Source organism: Phodopus roborovskii, unplaced genomic scaffold, assembly GCF_943737965.1.
Source record: "Phodopus roborovskii unplaced genomic scaffold, PHOROB, whole genome shotgun sequence".
In the NCBI taxonomy this organism is placed as follows: Eukaryota; Metazoa; Chordata; class Mammalia; order Rodentia; family Cricetidae; genus Phodopus; species Phodopus roborovskii.
The window spans coordinates 12,419,837-12,439,933 of NW_026126514.1; the positions used below are offsets into that span (position 1 = coordinate 12,419,837).

Here is a 20,097-nt window from a genome sequence, read left to right on the forward strand (position 1 = left end):
TAGCAGCTGATGGAAACAGATGCAGACACCCACAGCTAAGCACTAGGCCGAACTGGAAACCAGATGCAAAGAGGGAGGAGTGATGAGGAAATGTGGAGAGGAAACCCAGGCTACAGAAAACCAGAGAGACCGCTGACCTGAACCAGGGGGAGCTAATAGACCCCCACACTGGTCGCTGGGACCCCAGCATTGGACCGACTCTGAACCCCTGAACATGGGCCTCAGTGAGAAGGGACATCTGACAGTGCCACCAGCATGTATGCCCTGGTGCACAAAAGGACTCTGGCAGCCCGTTACCCATGTGAGGGGGGGGGGGGGGAGGGGATACTCCCTTAACCTAGAGGCAGGATGGGAGGGCCTAGTCCCTACTCCAGATGACATGACAGATTTAGAGGGCCCCTCCTGGAAGGCATCACAGTACATGTGGAGTGTGTGGGGTGGTGGTGGAATGGGATGAAAGGGTGGTTGGGGGGCGGCAAGGGAAGGTGGGAGAGGGGGAGGGAGAGGAGACTGGGATCAATATGTAAAATGAGAAAAACTAAATAAATATATGAATAAAATTTCCTTGTCCAGAATATTCTCCCCAAGGTTCTCTCCTTTCCCAAAGAGCAATGTTAAGAATATTTAATTCTATCAAACACTTTATTGACACTTACTCTGTATATTCCAAATAAATGTTTAACATGGAACTGTAACCAGTGAAATGTACAATTCCAAGGATGACAATAAAAACTTGTACTCAATATACAATCCACAAAGAAAAATGAAAACCAAATTATTTGAATGTAAAAAGTTTACACCGGCTGGGCAGCGGTGGCACATGCCTTTCTTTCCAGCACTTGGGAGGCAGAGGTACATAGATCAGAGTGAGTTTGAGGGTAGCCTGGTCTACAGAGTGAGTTCCAGGAAAATGAGGACTACACGGAGAAACCCTGTCTTGAAAGACCAACGAGAGAGAGGGAGTGAGGGATAGAGAGGTAAAAACCAACCAAAAAAACAGGTGTACCAGGTGTATGTGATCAAGGTCATCACCCACCCGGTGGAGCTGGGGGAGTGGTGGATAGGTTGGGGAAAGGGAGGTAGGGAGAGTGGAGTGGGATCGATATGTAAAAATAAGAAAAAACACAGCAAAACCTAATATAAAAATGAAAAAGAAAACATCCTCAAGAGAACGCAGGAAAGACAGAAAGACAGACCGACAGACAGAGAGTTGGAGGGAGTGAGAGAAAGACAGATAAAAAGAAAGGAAGGGAGGGAGGAAGGAAGGAAAGAGGGAAGGAAGAAAAAGTGAAAACGAAAAGACCAAAAATGAAATAAAATAATAAAATAAAACAAAATAAAAAATGCTGAGGGTAAGAGAGGATGGCCTCTTCTTGGTTGTCAATTTAATTCAAAATGGCGGAATTGGAGCTTCTCATCCGGGTCTTGAGGTGGGAGGTGACACCCTTAATCTGCATAATGCCTTCTGCTGGGCGCATATATAAGAAGGTGCAAGAAGGAAGCTGTTGCTTTCTGTCTGCTTGCTCTGGCCTTGCTAGCAAGTGCACGCCTTCACCCGCATTAGAACCTTGCAGTTCCTTGGGACTCCAGCGTCTCCTGAAGATCAAGGGAGACACTGTGAGCCTCGTGGACCGAACAACTTCTGGATTCTTGGACTTTCCGGCCTGGCCTGGTCTTTGTAGACAAGAGTTACCTCGGAGCCCCGGGGCCACCTTCAGGCCCAAACTTCAGGCCAAGACCACTGGGCCCCAGAGCTGCTGCAATCGTCAGCCGTCAGCAGGGTGCCTAGCAGGAGGAATCCTTTGCCACAATGTCCTGTGTGCACTATAAATTTTCCTCTAAACTCCACTACGACATCGTCACCTTTGATGGGCTCTATATCTCCCTCTGCGACTTAAAGAAGAAGATTATGAGGAGAGAAAAGCTGAAAGCTACCCTTAGCGATCTGCAGATCAGCAACGCGCAGACGAAAGAAGACTATCCTGAGGATAATGCGCTAATTCCTAAAAATTCATCTGTAATTGTCAGAAGAATTCCTGCGGCAGGTGTGAAGTCCACAAGCAGGACCTATGTTAAAAGTCGAAGTGAACGAGGGATGGGAACTACAAAAGCAATCGATGACTCTCCTGCGTCTACTTCTCTGGCCCAGCTTACAAGGACGGCCAACCTGGCTGAAGCCAATGCTGCCGAGGAAGATAAAATCCAAGCAATGATGGCGCAATCTGGCCATCGATACGACCCAGTCAACCACAGGAAGAAAGCTCTCGGTCCACCACCTCCATCTTATACCTGCTTTCGTTGCGGCAAGCCTGGCCATTATATTAAGGATTGCCCAACAAACAGGGATAAGGACTTTGAACCTGGCCTTAGGATCAAAAGGAGCAGTGGAATTCCCACAAGTTTTATGATGGAAGTGAAGGATCCCAGCATAAAAGGCGCGATGCTTACGAACACTGGAAAATACGCAATACCAAAGATAGATGCAGAGGCCTATGCAATTGGGAAGAAAGAGAAGCCAATCTTCTTGCCAGAGGAGCGGTCATCGTCATCATCTTCAGACGATGATCCTATCCCAGAGGAGCTTCTGTGCCTGATCTGCAAGGACCTTATGACTGACGCTGCTCTCATCCCCTGCTGTGGAAACAGTTACTGTGATGAGTGTATTCGGACGGCACTCCTGGAGTCGGATGACCATACATGTCCAACGTGTCAGCAAAACGAAGTTTCTCCTGACGCCTTGACCGCCAACAAGTTTTTACGGCAGGCTATTGAGAACTTCAAAAACGGGACTGGCTATCCAATAAGACTGCGACAACAGGTACGGCCACCCCCACGCCCATTACCACCACCAAGACCACGCGCCCAGCGGACCCCGCAGCCTCTGATGAGGTCTCCAATATCAAGACAGCAGGATCCTTCCATGACTCCAGGGGCGTCTTCCTCATCTCGTCGTCCAACTCCCTCCATAGCGTCGTCGTTCCCTTCAAATCCATCTTGCTTGGCCCCCTCCTGTGCCTGGAAATCCGTCTCCTGCCCCAGCTCCAGGACCCGAAGGAACTGCAGCAGCGTCTGTCTCAGTCCATTGGGAAAAGTCAGAGGGCCCAGTCCGGGATTCTGATACTAAATTATCGCCAGCTGCTGCCCTCGCATGGGAACACTCGGAGGGAGCCTGCTCAATGGCAAGTGCTGCACTCGTGGAAGCAAAGGGTCACCGAGTGCCTGCCCTTGGAGCTCCATCGTTGCTGGGACAGTCACTATCAGGTGGACAGCTGATCCCCACAACTGGTCCAGTAAGAATAAATACTGCTCGTCCAGGTGGTGGTCCACCAGGTTGGGGACGTTCCAACAAACTCGGCTACCTGGTTTCTCCGCCACAGCCAATTAGAAGAGGGGAAAGAAACTGTTACAGAAGTATCAACCGCGGGGCGACGCCACAGCGAAAGATCCCAGGGCCCACAAGACCCATCACTACCAGCAACTCCAGTCTTTGTACCGGTACCACCGCCTCCTTTGTATGCGCCGCCTCCCGATGCGCTCCCTCTTCCTCCGGGTGTACCTCCCGCACAGTTTTCTCCTCAGTTTCCTCCTGCAGGGTCCCCAGCAGCTCTCGCCAACATATCAACGCTTTGGGGTTCGTCGGGGGCTCAGACTGCTCATTCAAACGCCCTCCCTATCGCGCAAGCACCACCTGTCACCAGGGAAGAATTCTATAGAGCGCCACCACGACTAAAGGGAGGGTCTACATCGCCCTCTAGTGGTTCATGGTATTCAAGAAGTCCATACCCTTGCTTGAAGTCAAGTTCTGGCTTGACAAGGTCAGGCTATTGCTCTCGATCCTTCAGCCGCTCACACTCTCGCTCCCTTTCACCATCACCCCCATACCCCAGGAGAGGCAGAGGCAAGAGTCGCAATTATCGTTCACGGTCCAGATCTCGCAGACGTGGTGATCACCGATCGGGGTCAAGGTCGCCTCCACGTAGACATAGACGTCATCGTGCAAGATCTCCTCAAGCATTTGGGGGTCAGTCTCCCAGGAAGCCGAATGGACCTCAAGGAGAAACAGAACGTCAGTACTTTAATAGATGCAGAGAAGTTCCACCCCCTTATGGCATTAAAGCCTGTTCCGGACCGAGTGTCGAAAGTAGAGACCCTTTTGAGAAAGAACGCTACCACCGAGAACCGGAGAGGGAATACCGAGAGTGGTACCGGAAGTACTACAAAGGACCCGCTGCTGACAGAGGGGGCTTCTCTCCAGACAGACTTAAACCTCCTACTGTCAGATATCCACCCTTCCCTGGGGGCGCAGAGACGACTGTCGTGCTGGACCAAGTCACAGAACTAGAAATCTAGGTGGCAGCTATCCAGAAAAGCTGTCATCGAGAGAGAGTCACAGTCGGAAAGATAATGCAGAAGCACAGGAGAGGGAGAACATTGCCGGCCACGATAAAGGAAACAAGCCCGAGAAACACAGAAAAGGAAGAAAGGGGGAGGAGAGTGAGAGCTTCCTGGCCCACGAGCTGTTAGAGCCTTCCGGGACATCCAGAGAGTCATCACGAGCTGATGACACTGAGACAGAAACACTCGTTTTCCTCCCAAGGAGAGAGGATGCTACCCCTGTTAGGGATGAACCCATGGGTGCAGAATCTGTCACTTGCGAATCAGTATCTGAAAAAGACAAGAGAGAAAACGGTAAGCCAAACGGAAAGAGTGAGGAGACCAAACGGAAAAGCGCTGGCTCTGCTCAAGCCAAGAAAGAAAAAGTTTTAAGACCTTCTAAAGGACCCCAAGACAAAGAAGACGGGGAGCGTGGAAAAGCTCCTTGGTCCGAACCTCCACTTAAAAACGCCAAGGAAGATGGTGCAAAGACCGGCTCTGCAAAAGCGTCACCATCATTTCAGAAGGATGACGATGTCAACGGAACGCCCAGAAGAGCCCACTCTAAATCTGTAAAGGGATACCTCGAGACAGAGCCAGTCAAGAAGGAGAAGGTGACAAGGGACTCTACCAAAGACATCCAGCCAGAAAAGCCGGCTGGTGAGGATGAAAAGGCCAAGAAGCCTGAGAAAAGCACACCACTTGTTCACAAGGGAGGAAAAAGAAAGAGGAAGGCGGAGGAAAAGAATAGAGATGGAGATTTTGGCGAGCGAAATAAAAAGAGAAAGAGGTAGACACACCATCAAAGAGGGAGCCGTCGTAGGTTTGAAGGGAAAACTGGTTCGAGAGAAACGTCCAGAGACCTACAAGGATGACCCCGACTAACAACCCGAGCAATGGGCAGAGAGGCTCCTTAAATGCCCTTCACCGATAATCAGATTGAAGACTAACGTTTATCTACCATCACAGAGCCCTCATCTAGCAGCTGATGGAAACAGATGCAGACACCCACAGCTAAGCACTAGGCCGAACTGGAAACCAGATGCAAAGAGGGAGGAGTGATGAGGAAATGTGGAGAGGAAACCCAGGCTACAGAAAACCAGAGAGACCGCTGACCTGAACCAGGGGGAGCTAATAGACCCCCACACTGGTCGCTGGGACCCCAGCATTGGACCGACTCTGAACCCCTGAACATGGGCCTCAGTGAGAAGGGACATCTGACAGTGCCACCAGCATGTATGCCCTGGTGCACAAAAGGACTCTGGCAGCCCGTTACCCATGTGAGGGGGGGGGAGGGGATACTCCCTTAACCTAGAGGCAGGATGGGAGGGCCTAGTCCCTACTCCAGATGACATGACAGATTTAGAGGGCCCCTCCTGGAAGGCATCACAGTACATGTGGAGTGTGTGGGGTGGTGGTGGAATGGGATGAAAGGGTGGTTGGGGGGCGGCAAGGGAAGGTGGGAGAGGGGGAGGGAGAGGAGACTGGGATCAATATGTAAAATGAGAAAAACTAAATAAATATATGAATAAAATTTCCTTGTCCAGAATATTCTCCCCAAGGTTCTCTCCTTTCCCAAAGAGCAATGTTAAGAATATTTAATTCTATCAAACACTTTATTGACACTTACTCTGTATATTCCAAATAAATGTTTAACATGGAACTGTAACCAGTGAAATGTACAATTCCAAGGATGACAATAAAAACTTGTACTCAATATACAATCCACAAAGAAAAATGAAAACCAAATTATTTGAATGTAAAAAGTTTACACCGGCTGGGCAGCGGTGGCACATGCCTTTCTTTCCAGCACTTGGGAGGCAGAGGTACATAGATCAGAGTGAGTTTGAGGGTAGCCTGGTCTACAGAGTGAGTTCCAGGAAAATGAGGACTACACGGAGAAACCCTGTCTTGAAAGACCAACGAGAGAGAGGGAGTGAGGGATAGAGAGGTAAAAACCAACCAAAAAAACAGGTGTACCAGGTGTATGTGATCAAGGTCATCACCCACCCGGTGGAGCTGGGGGAGTGGTGGATAGGTTGGGGAAAGGGAGGTAGGGAGAGTGGAGTGGGATCGATATGTAAAAATAAGAAAAAACACAGCAAAACCTAATATAAAAATGAAAAAGAAAACATCCTCAAGAGAACGCAGGAAAGACAGAAAGACAGACCGACAGACAGAGAGTTGGAGGGAGTGAGAGAAAGACAGATAAAAAGAAAGGAAGGGAGGGAGGAAGGAAGGAAAGAGGGAAGGAAGAAAAAGTGAAAACGAAAAGACCAAAAATGAAATAAAATAATAAAATAAAACAAAATAAAAAATGCTGAGGGTAAGAGAGGATGGCCTCTTCTTGGTTGTCAATTTAATTCAAAATGGCGGAATTGGAGCTTCTCATCCGGGTCTTGAGGTGGGAGGTGACACCCTTAATCTGCATAATGCCTTCTGCTGGGCGCATATATAAGAAGGTGCAAGAAGGAAGCTGTTGCTTTCTGTCTGCTTGCTCTGGCCTTGCTAGCAAGTGCACGCCTTCACCCGCATTAGAACCTTGCAGTTCCTTGGGACTCCAGCGTCTCCTGAAGATCAAGGGAGACACTGTGAGCCTCGTGGACCGAACAACTTCTGGATTCTTGGACTTTCCGGCCTGGCCTGGTCTTTGTAGACAAGAGTTACCTCGGAGCCCCGGGGCCACCTTCAGGCCCAAACTTCAGGCCAAGACCACTGGGCCCCAGAGCTGCTGCAATCGTCAGCCGTCAGCAGGGTGCCTAGCAGGAGGAATCCTTTGCCACAATGTCCTGTGTGCACTATAAATTTTCCTCTAAACTCCACTACGACATCGTCACCTTTGATGGGCTCTATATCTCCCTCTGCGACTTAAAGAAGAAGATTATGAGGAGAGAAAAGCTGAAAGCTACCCTTAGCGATCTGCAGATCAGCAACGCGCAGACGAAAGAAGACTATCCTGAGGATAATGCGCTAATTCCTAAAAATTCATCTGTAATTGTCAGAAGAATTCCTGCGGCAGGTGTGAAGTCCACAAGCAGGACCTATGTTAAAAGTCGAAGTGAACGAGGGATGGGAACTACAAAAGCAATCGATGACTCTCCTGCGTCTACTTCTCTGGCCCAGCTTACAAGGACGGCCAACCTGGCTGAAGCCAATGCTGCCGAGGAAGATAAAATCCAAGCAATGATGGCGCAATCTGGCCATCGATACGACCCAGTCAACCACAGGAAGAAAGCTCTCGGTCCACCACCTCCATCTTATACCTGCTTTCGTTGCGGCAAGCCTGGCCATTATATTAAGGATTGCCCAACAAACAGGGATAAGGACTTTGAACCTGGCCTTAGGATCAAAAGGAGCAGTGGAATTCCCACAAGTTTTATGATGGAAGTGAAGGATCCCAGCATAAAAGGCGCGATGCTTACGAACACTGGAAAATACGCAATACCAAAGATAGATGCAGAGGCCTATGCAATTGGGAAGAAAGAGAAGCCACCCTTCTTGCCAGAGGAGCGGTCATCGTCATCATCTTCAGACGATGATCCTATCCCAGAGGAGCTTCTGTGCCTGATCTGCAAGGACCTTATGACTGACGCTGCTCTCATCCCCTGCTGTGGAAACAGTTACTGTGATGAGTGTATTCGGACGGCACTCCTGGAGTCGGATGACCATACATGTCCAACGTGTCAGCAAAACGAAGTTTCTCCTGACGCCTTGACCGCCAACAAGTTTTTACGGCAGGCTATTGAGAACTTCAAAAACGGGACTGGCTATCCAATAAGACTGCGACAACAGGTACGGCCACCCCCACGCCCATTACCACCACCAAGACCACGCGCCCAGCGGACCCCGCAGCCTCTGATGAGGTCTCCAATATCAAGACAGCAGGATCCTTCCATGACTCCAGGGCCGTCTTCCTCATCTCGTCGTCCAACTCCCTCCATAGCGTCGTCGTTCCCTTCAAATCCATCTTGCTTGGCCCCTCCTGTGCCTGGAAATCCGTCTCCTGCCCCAGCTCCAGGACCCGAAGGAACTGCAGCAGCGTCTGTCTCAGTCCATTGGGAAAAGTCAGAGGGCCCAGTCCGGGATTCTGATACTAAATTATCGCCAGCTGCTGCCCTCGCATGGGAACACTCGGAGGGAGCCTGCTCAATGGCAAGTGCTGCACTCGTGGAAGCAAAGGGTCACCGAGTGCCTGCCCTTGGAGCTCCATCGTTGCTGGGACAGTCACTATCAGGTGGACAGCTGATCCCCACAACTGGTCCAGTAAGAATAAATACTGCTCGTCCAGGTGGTGGTCCACCAGGTTGGGGACGTTCCAACAAACTCGGCTACCTGGTTTCTCCGCCACAGCCAATTAGAAGAGGGGAAAGAAACTGTTACAGAAGTATCAACCGCGGGCGACGCCACAGCGAAAGATCCCAGGGCCCACAAGACCCATCACTACCAGCAACTCCAGTCTTTGTACCGGTACCACCGCCTCCTTTGTATGCGCCGCCTCCCGATGCGCTCCCTCTTCCTCCGGGTGTACCTCCCGCACAGTTTTCTCCTCAGTTTCCTCCTGCAGGGTCCCCAGCAGCTCTCGCCAACATATCAACGCTTTGGGGTTCGTCGGGGGCTCAGACTGCTCATTCAAACGCCCTCCCTATCGCGCAAGCACCACCTGTCACCAGGGAAGAATTCTATAGAGCGCCACCACGACTAAAGGGAGGGTCTACATCGCCCTCTAGTGGTTCATGGTATTCAAGAAGTCCATACCCTTGCTTGAAGTCAAGTTCTGGCTTGACAAGGTCAGGCTATTGCTCTCGATCCTTCAGCCGCTCACACTCTCGCTCCCTTTCACCATCACCCCCATACCCCAGGAGAGGCAGAGGCAAGAGTCGCAATTATCGTTCACGGTCCAGATCTCGCAGACGTGGTGATCACCGATCGGGGTCAAGGTCGCCTCCACGTAGACATAGACGTCATCGTGCAAGATCTCCTCAAGCATTTGGGGGTCAGTCTCCCAGGAAGCCGAATGGACCTCAAGGAGAAACAGAACGTCAGTACTTTAATAGATGCAGAGAAGTTCCACCCCCTTATGGCATTAAAGCCTGTTCCGGACCGAGTGTCGAAAGTAGAGACCCTTTTGAGAAAGAACGCTACCACCGAGAACCGGAGAGGGAATACCGAGAGTGGTACCGGAAGTACTACAAAGGACCCGCTGCTGACAGAGGGGGCTTCTCTCCAGACAGACTTAAACCTCCTACTGTCAGATATCCACCCTTCCCTGGGGGGCGCAGAGACGACTGTCGTGCTGGACCAAGTCACAGAACTAGAAATCTAGGTGGCAGCTATCCAGAAAAGCTGTCATCGAGAGAGAGTCACAGTCGGAAAGATAATGCAGAAGCACAGGAGAGGGAGAACATTGCCGGCCACGATAAAGGAAACAAGCCCGAGAAACACAGAAAAGGAAGAAAGGGGGAGGAGAGTGAGAGCTTCCTGGCCCACGAGCTGTTAGAGCCTTCCGGGACATCCAGAGAGTCATCACGAGCTGATGACACTGAGACAGAAACACTCGTTTTCCTCCCAAGGAGAGAGGATGCTACCCCTGTTAGGGATGAACCCATGGGTGCAGAATCTGTCACTTGCGAATCAGTATCTGAAAAAGACAAGAGAGAAAACGGTAAGCCAAACGGAAAGAGTGAGGAGACCAAACGGAAAAGCGCTGGCTCTGCTCAAGCCAAGAAAGAAAAAGTTTTAAGACCTTCTAAAGGACCCCAAGACAAAGAAGACGGGGAGCGTGGAAAAGCTCCTTGGTCCGAACCTCCACTTAAAAACGCCAAGGAAGATGGTGCAAAGACCGGCTCTGCAAAAGCGTCACCATCATTTCAGAAGGATGACGATGTCAACGGAACGCCCAGAAGAGCCCACTCTAAATCTGTAAAGGGATACCTCGAGACAGAGCCAGTCAAGAAGGAGAAGGTGACAAGGGACTCTACCAAAGACATCCAGCCAGAAAAGCCGGCTGGTGAGGATGAAAAGGCCAAGAAGCCTGAGAAAAGCACACCACTTGTTCACAAGGGAGGAAAAAGAAAGAGGAAGGCGGAGGAAAAGAATAGAGATGGAGATTTTGGCGAGCGAAATAAAAAGAGAAAGAGGTAGACACACCATCAAAGAGGGAGCCATCGTAGGTTTGAAGGGAAAACTGGTTCGAGAGAAACGTCCAGAGACCTACAAGGATGACCCCGACTAACAACCCGAGCAATGGGCAGAGAGGCTCCTTAAATGCCCTTCACCGATAATCAGATTGAAGACTAACGTTTATCTACCATCACAGAGCCCTCATCTAGCAGCTGATGGAAACAGATGCAGACACCCACAGCTAAGCACTAGGCCGAACTGGAAACCAGATGCAAAGAGGGAGGAGTGATGAGGAAATGTGGAGAGGAAACCCAGGCTACAGAAAACCAGAGAGACCGCTGACCTGAACCAGGGGGAGCTAATAGACCCCCACACTGGTCGCTGGGACCCCAGCATTGGACCGACTCTGAACCCCTGAACATGGGCCTCAGTGAGAAGGGACATCTGACAGTGCCACCAGCATGTATGCCCTGGTGCACAAAAGGACTCTGGCAGCCCGTTACCCATGTGAGGGGGGGGGGGGGGAGGGGGATACTCCCTTAACCTAGAGGCAGGATGGGAGGGCCTAGTCCCTACTCCAGATGACATGACAGATTTAGAGGGCCCCTCCTGGAAGGCATCACAGTACATGTGGAGTGTGTGGGGTGGTGGTGGAATGGGATGAAAGGGTGGTTGGGGGGCGGCAAGGGAAGGTGGGAGAGGGGGAGGGAGAGGAGACTGGGATCAATATGTAAAATGAGAAAAACTAAATAAATATATGAATAAAATTTCCTTGTCCAGAATATTCTCCCCAAGGTTCTCTCCTTTCCCAAAGAGCAATGTTAAGAATATTTAATTCTATCAAACACTTTATTGACACTTACTCTGTATATTCCAAATAAATGTTTAACATGGAACTGTAACCAGTGAAATGTACAATTCCAAGGATGACAATAAAAACTTGTACTCAATATACAATCCACAAAGAAAAATGAAAACCAAATTATTTGAATGTAAAAAGTTTACACCGGCTGGGCAGCGGTGGCACATGCCTTTCTTTCCAGCACTTGGGAGGCAGAGGTACATAGATCAGAGTGAGTTTGAGGGTAGCCTGGTCTACAGAGTGAGTTCCAGGAAAATGAGGACTACACGGAGAAACCCTGTCTTGAAAGACCAACGAGAGAGAGGGAGTGAGGGATAGAGAGGTAAAAACCAACCAAAAAAACAGGTGTACCAGGTGTATGTGATCAAGGTCATCACCCACCCGGTGGAGCTGGGGGAGTGGTGGATAGGTTGGGGAAAGGGAGGTAGGGAGAGTGGAGTGGGATCGATATGTAAAAATAAGAAAAAACACAGCAAAACCTAATATAAAAATGAAAAAGAAAACATCCTCAAGAGAACGCAGGAAAGACAGAAAGACAGACCGACAGACAGAGAGTTGGAGGGAGTGAGAGAAAGACAGATAAAAAGAAAGGAAGGGAGGGAGGAAGGAAGGAAAGAGGGAAGGAAGAAAAAGTGAAAACGAAAAGACCAAAAATGAAATAAAATAATAAAATAAAACAAAATAAAAAATGCTGAGGGTAAGAGAGGATGGCCTCTTCTTGGTTGTCAATTTAATTCAAAATGGCGGAATTGGAGCTTCTCATCCGGGTCTTGAGGTGGGAGGTGACACCCTTAATCTGCATAATGCCTTCTGCTGGGCGCATATATAAGAAGGTGCAAGAAGGAAGCTGTTGCTTTCTGTCTGCTTGCTCTGGCCTTGCTAGCAAGTGCACGCCTTCACCCGCATTAGAACCTTGCAGTTCCTTGGGACTCCAGCGTCTCCTGAAGATCAAGGGAGACACTGTGAGCCTCGTGGACCGAACAACTTCTGGATTCTTGGACTTTCCGGCCTGGCCTGGTCTTTGTAGACAAGAGTTACCTCGGAGCCCCGGGGGCCACCTTCAGGCCCAAACTTCAGGCCAAGACCACTGGGCCCCAGAGCTGCTGCAATCGTCAGCCGTCAGCAGGGTGCCTAGCAGGAGGAATCCTTTGCCACAATGTCCTGTGTGCACTATAAATTTTCCTCTAAACTCCACTACGACATCGTCACCTTTGATGGGCTCTATATCTCCCTCTGCGACTTAAAGAAGAAGATTATGAGGAGAGAAAAGCTGAAAGCTACCCTTAGCGATCTGCAGATCAGCAACGCGCAGACGAAAGAAGACTATCCTGAGGATAATGCGCTAATTCCTAAAAATTCATCTGTAATTGTCAGAAGAATTCCTGCGGCAGGTGTGAAGTCCACAAGCAGGACCTATGTTAAAAGTCGAAGTGAACGAGGGATGGGAACTACAAAAGCAATCGATGACTCTCCTGCGTCTACTTCTCTGGCCCAGCTTACAAGGACGGCCAACCTGGCTGAAGCCAATGCTGCCGAGGAAGATAAAATCCAAGCAATGATGGCGCAATCTGGCCATCGATACGACCCAGTCAACCACAGGAAGAAAGCTCTCGGTCCACCACCTCCATCTTATACCTGCTTTCGTTGCGGCAAGCCTGGCCATTATATTAAGGATTGCCCAACAAACAGGGATAAGGACTTTGAACCTGGCCTTAGGATCAAAAGGAGCAGTGGAATTCCCACAAGTTTTATGATGGAAGTGAAGGATCCCAGCATAAAAGGCGCGATGCTTACGAACACTGGAAAATACGCAATACCAAAGATAGATGCAGAGGCCTATGCAATTGGGAAGAAAGAGAAGCCACCCTTCTTGCCAGAGGAGCGGTCATCGTCATCATCTTCAGACGATGATCCTATCCCAGAGGAGCTTCTGTGCCTGATCTGCAAGGACCTTATGACTGACGCTGCTCTCATCCCCTGCTGTGGAAACAGTTACTGTGATGAGTGTATTCGGACGGCACTCCTGGAGTCGGATGACCATACATGTCCAACGTGTCAGCAAAACGAAGTTTCTCCTGACGCCTTGACCGCCAACAAGTTTTTACGGCAGGCTATTGAGAACTTCAAAAACGGGACTGGCTATCCAATAAGACTGCGACAACAGGTACGGCCACCCCCACGCCCATTACCACCACCAAGACCACGCGCCCAGCGGACCCCGCAGCCTCTGATGAGGTCTCCAATATCAAGACAGCAGGATCCTTCCATGACTCCAGGGGCGTCTTCCTCATCTCGTCGTCCAACTCCCTCCATAGCGTCGTCGTTCCCTTCAAATCCATCTTGCTTGGCCCCTCCTGTGCCTGGAAATCCGTCTCCTGCCCCAGCTCCAGGACCCGAAGGAACTGCAGCAGCGTCTGTCTCAGTCCATTGGGAAAAGTCAGAGGGCCCAGTCCGGGATTCTGATACTAAATTATCGCCAGCTGCTGCCCTCGCATGGGAACACTCGGAGGGAGCCTGCTCAATGGCAAGTGCTGCACTCGTGGAAGCAAAGGGTCACCGAGTGCCTGCCCTTGGAGCTCCATCGTTGCTGGGACAGTCACTATCAGGTGGACAGCTGATCCCCACAACTGGTCCAGTAAGAATAAATACTGCTCGTCCAGGTGGTGGTCCACCAGGTTGGGGACGTTCCAACAAACTCGGCTACCTGGTTTCTCCGCCACAGCCAATTAGAAGAGGGGAAAGAAACTGTTACAGAAGTATCAACCGCGGGCGACGCCACAGCGAAAGATCCCAGGGCCCACAAGACCCATCACTACCAGCAACTCCAGTCTTTGTACCGGTACCACCGCCTCCTTTGTATGCGCCGCCTCCCGATGCGCTCCCTCTTCCTCCGGGTGTACCTCCCGCACAGTTTTCTCCTCAGTTTCCTCCTGCAGGGTCCCCAGCAGCTCTCGCCAACATATCAACGCTTTGGGGTTCGTCGGGGGCTCAGACTGCTCATTCAAACGCCCTCCCTATCGCGCAAGCACCACCTGTCACCAGGGAAGAATTCTATAGAGCGCCACCACGACTAAAGGGAGGGTCTACATCGCCCTCTAGTGGTTCATGGTATTCAAGAAGTCCATACCCTTGCTTGAAGTCAAGTTCTGGCTTGACAAGGTCAGGCTATTGCTCTCGATCCTTCAGCCGCTCACACTCTCGCTCCCTTTCACCATCACCCCCATACCCCAGGAGAGGCAGAGGCAAGAGTCGCAATTATCGTTCACGGTCCAGATCTCGCAGACGTGGTGATCACCGATCGGGGTCAAGGTCGCCTCCACGTAGACATAGACGTCATCGTGCAAGATCTCCTCAAGCATTTGGGGGTCAGTCTCCCAGGAAGCCGAATGGACCTCAAGGAGAAACAGAACGTCAGTACTTTAATAGATGCAGAGAAGTTCCACCCCCTTATGGCATTAAAGCCTGTTCCGGACCGAGTGTCGAAAGTAGAGACCCTTTTGAGAAAGAACGCTACCACCGAGAACCGGAGAGGGAATACCGAGAGTGGTACCGGAAGTACTACAAAGGACCCGCTGCTGACAGAGGGGGCTTCTCTCCAGACAGACTTAAACCTCCTACTGTCAGATATCCACCCTTCCCTGGGGGCGCAGAGACGACTGTCGTGCTGGACCAAGTCACAGAACTAGAAATCTAGGTGGCAGCTATCCAGAAAAGCTGTCATCGAGAGAGAGTCACAGTCGGAAAGATAATGCAGAAGCACAGGAGAGGGAGAACATTGCCGGCCACGATAAAGGAAACAAGCCCGAGAAACACAGAAAAGGAAGAAAGGGGGAGGAGAGTGAGAGCTTCCTGGCCCACGAGCTGTTAGAGCCTTCCGGGACATCCAGAGAGTCATCACGAGCTGATGACACTGAGACAGAAACACTCGTTTTCCTCCCAAGGAGAGAGGATGCTACCCCTGTTAGGGATGAACCCATGGGTGCAGAATCTGTCACTTGCGAATCAGTATCTGAAAAAGACAAGAGAGAAAACGGTAAGCCAAACGGAAAGAGTGAGGAGACCAAACGGAAAAGCGCTGGCTCTGCTCAAGCCAAGAAAGAAAAAGTTTTAAGACCTTCTAAAGGACCCCAAGACAAAGAAGACGGGGAGCGTGGAAAAGCTCCTTGGTCCGAACCTCCACTTAAAAACGCCAAGGAAGATGGTGCAAAGACCGGCTCTGCAAAAGCGTCACCATCATTTCAGAAGGATGACGATGTCAACGGAACGCCCAGAAGAGCCCACTCTAAATCTGTAAAGGGATACCTCGAGACAGAGCCAGTCAAGAAGGAGAAGGTGACAAGGGACTCTACCAAAGACATCCAGCCAGAAAAGCCGGCTGGTGAGGATGAAAAGGCCAAGAAGCCTGAGAAAAGCACACCACTTGTTCACAAGGGAGGAAAAAGAAAGAGGAAGGCGGAGGAAAAGAATAGAGATGGAGATTTTGGCGAGCGAAATAAAAAGAGAAAGAGGTAGACACACCATCAAAGAGGGAGCCGTCGTAGGTTTGAAGGGAAAACTGGTTCGAGAGAAACGTCCAGAGACCTACAAGGATGACCCCGACTAACAACCCGAGCAATGGGCAGAGAGGCTCCTTAAATGCCCTTCACCGATAATCAGATTGAAGACTAACGTTTATCTACCATCACAGAGCCCTCATCTAGCAGCTGATGGAAACAGATGCAGACACCCACAGCTAAGCACTAGGCCGAACTGGAAACCAGATGCAAAGAGGGAGGAGTGATGAGGAAATGTGGAGAGGAAACCCAGGCTACAGAAAACCAGAGAGACCGCTGACCTGAACCAGGGGGAGCTAATAGACCCCCACACTGGTCGCTGGGACCCCAGCATTGGACCGACTCTGAACCCCTGAACATGGGCCTCAGTGAGAAGGGACATCTGACAGTGCCACCAGCATGTATGCCCTGGTGCACAAAAGGACTCTGGCAGCCCGTTACCCATGTGAGGGGGGGGAGGGGGATACTCCCTTAACCTAGAGGCAGGATGGGAGGGCCTAGTCCCTACTCCAGATGACATGACAGATTTAGAGGGCCCCTCCTGGAAGGCATCACAGTACATGTGGAGTGTGTGGGGTGGTGGTGGAATGGGATGAAAGGGTGGTTGGGGGGCGGCAAGGGAAGGTGGGAGAGGGGGGGAGGGAGAGGAGACTGGGATCAATATGTAAAATAAGAAAAACTAAATAAATATATGAATAAAATTTCCTTGTCCAGAATATTCTCCCCAAGGTTCTCTCCTTTCCCAAAGAGCAATGTTAAGAATATTTAATTCTATCAAACACTTTATTGACACTTACTCTGTATATTCCAAATAAATGTTTAACATGGAACTGTAACCAGTGAAATGTACAATTCCAAGGATGACAATAAAAACTTGTACTCAATATACAATCCACAAAGAAAAATGAAAACCAAATTATTTGAATGTAAAAAGTTTACACCGGCTGGGCAGCGGTGGCACATGCCTTTCTTTCCAGCACTTGGGAGGCAGAGGTACATAGATCAGAGTGAGTTTGAGGGTAGCCTGGTCTACAGAGTGAGTTCCAGGAAAATGAGGACTACACGGAGAAACCCTGTCTTGAAAGACCAACGAGAGAGAGGGAGTGAGGGATAGAGAGGTAGAGACATGGAGATGGACAGAGCGAGAAATACACACACACACACACACACACACACACACACACACATACACACACTGAGAGAGAGAGAGACAGAGACAGATAGAAAGAGAAAACAGAATATAGACAGAGAGAGAGGAAGATGGAGAGAGAGAGAGAGAGACAGAGACAGAGACAGAGAGAGCAGGGGACCCTGTAACTTTGCACTTTGTTTGCTGTGTAGGGTCCATATGGTACTTAGTTGATGGTGTCCTGTGGGAGGTAACTATGATTAGGTGAGGTGATAAAAACTGGGTCCCCAAGATGGCAGGGTCTTTACAAGAAGAGAACCAAGGACTTAAACCTGCATATGTGCCTGGTCCTAGCCTACAATAAATTATGTCTTGTTCTGAGTGACAAATAAGAATAAAAGTTTGCAAAAAAGACTGAAAACTGAGTGAGCATCAAGATAGGGTGCCTTTGTCTTCGTGTTTGCAAATGTTTAGGTGGAAACTTTAGAGTACATTGATAGTGTAAGTAATTGATGATACTGATAATATCTCATGTCTGGTTACTGCTAAGGAATCTTCTCTTCCACTCTATATACATCAAGAGTACCAAGCTGGGCTTTCACTGGGAACCTTTAACCCTAAATCAAGAGTAGTGTTCTGTAGGTGTTGGCTACCTTCACAGTAAGAAATACAAATTTTTACTTTACTGATTTAGTTAATGTCTTTGTGTTACCAATAAGGTAATTGTAAACCATGGTAAGTACATATAATCTATGTTTTTTACTTGTTAAGCAATCCTGTGTTCACTTGCTGAATGAGAGTAATTTAACAGTTAAAAGTTAAAAAAAAAAACAAAAAACAAAAAAACAACCAAAAAAACAGGTGTACCAGGTGTATGTGATCAAGGTCATCACCCACCCGGTGGAGCTGGGGGAGTGGTGGATAGGTTGGGGAAAGGGAGGTAGGGAGAGTGGAGTGGGATCGATATGTAAAAATAAGAAAAAACACAGCAAAACCTAATATAAAAATGAAAAAGAAAACATCCTCAAGAGAACGCAGGAAAGACAGAAAGACAGACCGACAGACAGAGAGTTGGAGGTAGTGAGAGAAAGACAGATAAAAAGAAAGAAAGGAAGGAAGGAAGGGAGGAAGGAAGGAAAGAGGGAAGGAAGAAAAAGTGAAAACGAAAAGACCAAAAAATGAAATAAAATAATAAAATAAAACAAAATAAAAAATGCTGAGGGTAAGAGATGATGGCCTCTTCTTGGTTGTCAATTTAATTCAAAATGGCGGAATTGGAGCTTCTCATCCGGGTCTTGAGGTGGGAGGTGACACCCTTAATCTGCATAATGCCTTCTGCTGGGCGCATGTATAAGAAGGTGCAAGAAGGAAGCTGTTGCTTTCTGTGTGCTTTCTCTTCCCTTGCTCGCAAGTATATGCCTTCACCTGCATTAGAACCTTGTAGCTCTTTGGGTCTCCAGTGTCTGCTGAAGATCTAGCAATACACTGAGCTTCTTGTACTGAACTACTTCTGGATTCTTGAACTTTCTGGCCTGGTGTTTGTAGACAAGTGTTACATCGGAGCCATGGGGCCACCTTCAGGCCCAAACTTCAGGCTGAGGCCACTGGGCCCCAGAGCTGCTGCAATTGTCAGCTGTCAGCAGGGTGCCTAGCACAAGGAATCCTTTGCCACAGTGTCCTGTGTGCACTATAAATTTTCCTCTAATCTCCACTATTACATAGTCACCTTTGATGGGTTCCATATCTCCCTCTGCGACTTAAAGAAGAAGATTATGAGGAGAGAAAAGCTGAAAGCTACCCTTAGCGATCTGCAGATCAGCAATGTGCAGAGGAAAGAAGACTATCCTGAGGATAATGAGCTAATTCCTAAAAATTCATCTGTAATTGTCAGAAGAATTCCTGCGGCAGGTGTGAAGTCCACAAGCAGGACCTATGTTAAAAGTCGAAGTGAACGAGGGATGGGAACTACAAAATCAATCGATGACTCTCCTGTGTCTATTTCCCTGGCCCAGCTTACAATCGACCACCAATCTGGCTGAAGCCAATGCTGGGGAGGAAGATAAAATCCAAGGAATGATGGTGCAATCTGGCCATTGATAAGACCAATCAACTACAAGAAGAGAGCTCCATGTCCACCACCTCTATCTTATACCTGTTTTTGTTGCAGCAAGCCTGGCCATTATATTAAGGATTGCCCCACATATTATTACCATTTTCTATTCCCTAGGTATTAATTGTTTGTCCATATTGTAAGCAATTGCAAACTTGCTATTTTTTCTTCTTCTTTTCGACCTTATGTGACCTAGGAATTGGTTTCATACTTAACCAAAAAGAGCACATGTTGTTTCTGATTATATGGTTTTCCCTCTCTGTTGACCTTCCTGTCCTTTGACTGCAGGATACAAATTATTTATACATTTTTAAGATATAGATTTCAAGGAAGACATTAATCAATTGAATGAATAATGAAAAATTTTAAAGATTTGTTTAACTCATCTATGTGGGAGCTAGTGAGAAGCTTAAGTAGATTTAGAAAGCTTTTGAGAATCTTTATTTACTCATTTGATTAAGAAAATTTGGAGTGAGATTTATAGGCAATGGTAAAGCAAACTATAGGAATGTAATTCATAAACTCTGAAATTATCTTCTCTACTTGATATTAAAAAATAAACATAAGAAGTTAGTACTTGGTAATCTAATAGAGACATGGGACTTTATAGCACTGTTTGGAAAAAATTGATGGATCATCATATCCTTGCAAGACCCTCCCCTGCCATCTTAGAGGTAATAATTAACTTAGAGCTATTTTTAATGAGTGACCATGGCCTAGGAATCAGGATTTATGTTATTCCAAATTCCATGTTCCAACATAAAAGCAGCTTCCCAGGGTTTTTATAGTTTTATAGAACAAGAATGTATTGAATCAAAGAAAACTTTAAAAATACATTGTTGGGAAAGCTGTTTTATATGTTAAAAAAATACTATCTGATGAAATTCTTATCTCATTGATTGCTTTTATAAGTTAGTGTTTTGTTAAGTTAAAAGCATTTAAAGGGGCC

The 20,097-nt window shown here is 48.5% G+C and overlaps 3 protein-coding genes across 3 annotated transcripts; all 3 read left to right on the forward strand.

Annotated features, from left to right (window-relative positions):
* Positions 1 to 1,810: 1,810 nt before the first annotated feature.
* Positions 1,811 to 5,168, forward strand: LOC127230741 (E3 ubiquitin-protein ligase RBBP6-like). The gene is given in 4 exon segments (XM_051196051.1): positions 1,811 to 3,010; positions 3,012 to 3,422; positions 3,424 to 4,294; positions 4,297 to 5,168. Coding segments are annotated over 4 exon segments (3,354 nt in total).
* A 1,990-nt stretch (positions 5,169 to 7,158) lies between these two features.
* On the forward strand, positions 7,159 to 10,515 carry LOC127230743 (E3 ubiquitin-protein ligase RBBP6-like). The gene has a single exon (XM_051196052.1). The coding sequence runs from the start codon at positions 7,159 to 7,161 to the stop codon at positions 10,513 to 10,515; it is 3,357 nt and encodes a 1,118-aa protein (XP_051052009.1).
* A 1,990-nt stretch (positions 10,516 to 12,505) lies between these two features.
* LOC127230744 (E3 ubiquitin-protein ligase RBBP6-like) lies at positions 12,506 to 15,868 on the forward strand. Its single transcript, XM_051196053.1, is given in 2 exon segments — positions 12,506 to 14,994; positions 14,997 to 15,868. Coding segments are annotated over 2 exon segments (3,354 nt in total). The 5' UTR covers positions 12,506 to 12,512.
* Positions 15,869 to 20,097: the final 4,229 nt, after the last annotated feature.